Here is a 2,443-nt window from a genome sequence, read left to right as displayed (position 1 = left end):
ATGTAGGGCCACAGCTCTGGTAATAATTTCTTGTTTAGTAGACGTCCCGTTATCTAACAATGTCAGCAGGCTGCCTGCAAAACACAGAAACATCCCCTCCACATTGAAATCAATCAGGTGCTGTTTTTTCTTCTCCAATACCTTACTGAATAGAACTGTTCCTAATTTCCTAAGACCTCCACCCTCCCGGTTCTTCACAATAGTGACTGTAAATTCCAAAGAATTCCTCCACAAGAGTTCAACGTTGCTCTGTAATAAATTCTCTACATAACTAAGGAACTGATCAGCATCTAAATCCTCCAGATGCCTCCTAACACTAAATAAGGGCCTCCCTAATTCCTCAGCATCCATCCGCAATTGTATAAAATCATTGGGCCTTATCTCCCTGGAAATACGGTTCAAAAGGCCCTGTATCTCATTATGAATAATATCTATAGCTTGCGTGAATGATTGAACATATTCCATATTTACAAATCTATAACGCTCATAGTATTCTGTCGCCGTGAAATTCTCAAAGTTTCTATGCCATGCTTGCATTCTTTCGAGGAACACCTCTGGGGCTTCTGTTGCACTTAATGTGGCAGAGTCTTCCAAGGCCTCCCCCTCATCTGCTGATTGGGTTCCTGACATAACATCCTCTTCACTGGTATTGTCACCGTCCTCTGAGGGATGTCAGCCCACATTCTTGACTTTTTACAAACAGGCTCTACATAAATAAATAAAAAAAAGACATTTTGAGAATCTTTTACTGTTTAATAACTTCAAATATCCCTATTTACTAATACTTTTTACATTTAAATTAACCTTGTATTCCACGAGATGTTGATGGTTGGGGTTCATTTTCCATCCCTTGTAAATCCTGTGCAGGGCTTGACGGGTGCTGCTGTGGTGCAATACTCTGTCGATCGCTTTGTGGCCTTGGAAAATCAGCAGAGAACTGTTCGCTGTCACTATCTGTAGATTCGTAATTAGCAGTTAGGTTAGGTTTCTTACTTATTATAGTGCAAAGAATATATTAAAACAGCCTGGAAATATATATAAGTACTGCTTTTTCTAATGCATGTATCTACATAACAGATCCTACCTTGCATATCCATTTCTTGTGAGCCTTGTGTTATGTCCTGCCCCTGTGTTGTTCTTGCTTGTGGACCACCTCCCGATTGTACAGGGGTGGCACTGATGTTTGGAAACCATGTCTGCAACTGTCTATTCCACCATTCTAAAAAAGGAACGTAGAACCGTGAGTGTGCCTCTTTTTCACATATTTATTACAATAAATACTACTAAATACAGCATTACACATAACCACACCACCCATATTGCTGTTAGGTTTATCTCTTTATTACACTCTATAACAACATACATCTTTTTAAAGCAATACTTATCTTGTAAAATAAATAACAAACCTTCTAATTCGCTTTCTTGTGACCCTTGTAATGTAGCATATCCATGGGCCCCACTATAGGAAATCTCTTGAGACTCCTCAGGTAGAGTTAACAAGGCAAACAATTCATCATTAATGTCACTCCAATCTAAAAGAAAAATCATTCATATAGTTGTACTTCTTGCTACAGAAAACTATAACCTTAATATATTAAATGTCTAGTTTGAAACTTGCCCCTCCAGCACCACCCCCCTTACACACTCATTTTTTGATAACCTTTCATCATAAGTCCTGACAAACTTTACCATTTAAACAGTAGTTATGTCTGTATATTAATTAACATACCTTCTATTTCCCCTTGTAACTGATTTGCATTCATGTATAAATTATATTGTGAATCTGTAGGCATGGTGAGATTTGCGTATAACTCATCTTCCTCACACTCTGAAACAATAGTTGAAATGTAATAGAGGCTCTGCAGATAGACAAAACGACCACCCTGCCCCCCCCCACTCCCCAATCTATAGATTTACCCAGAAAAGAAAAAATAATACCTTCACATGCTTTCACACATTGCGAATCTGTCACCTCCTCCTAATAAACACATAATGGTTGATATTACATATATATATATATATATATATATATATATATATATATATATATATATATATATATATATATATATAGAAGATCTATATTTTAAATAGTTATAGAAGTACTCACATTAGCTTCTGCCATTCTGAAGCAGTCTTCTTCTATGGTCAGCCGTGCACAGTGTCTGAGGTTAATTGACCACCAACGTCTTATCAGCTTTTAAACAGCTATATCACACCTTTCCAATGGTGTTGACGTAGAACGTATTCCTACAAACCTATTGGTGTTCCTGAAACCATGCCCCTAAAATTTGCTTTCTGTATAACCAATATCCCCAACCCCTCCTGAGAATTCTAAATGTCCTTTTTGCCAATAGGAAATAACAACAGACTTCAAAAATTCTTTAGTGTGTAGCTTTTATTAGAAACACAAAATTTTACATTAACATGCACTTATAATCAA

At 36.9% G+C, this 2,443-nt stretch overlaps 1 protein-coding gene across 1 annotated transcript; it reads right to left on the bottom strand.

Moving 5' to 3' along the window:
- Positions 1–572: 572 nt before the first annotated feature.
- On the bottom strand, positions 573–1,870 carry LOC116521133. The gene is made up of 5 exons (XM_032235828.1): positions 1,730–1,870; positions 1,407–1,532; positions 1,085–1,219; positions 805–954; positions 573–706 (listed from the first exon to the last, which is right to left on the bottom strand). Exons 1-5 carry the CDS (start codon positions 1,791–1,793, stop codon positions 573–575), a joined length of 609 nt encoding a protein of 202 aa, XP_032091719.1. The 5' UTR covers positions 1,794–1,870.
- Between the last annotated feature and the right edge of the window lie 573 nt (positions 1,871–2,443).

Source organism: Thamnophis elegans, chromosome Z (genome assembly GCF_009769535.1).
Source record: "Thamnophis elegans isolate rThaEle1 chromosome Z, rThaEle1.pri, whole genome shotgun sequence".
Taxonomy (NCBI): Eukaryota; Metazoa; Chordata; class Lepidosauria; order Squamata; family Colubridae; genus Thamnophis; species Thamnophis elegans.
Note: the sequence above shows the minus strand (reverse complement) of the source record. Positions and strands in the feature narration are given on the sequence as shown.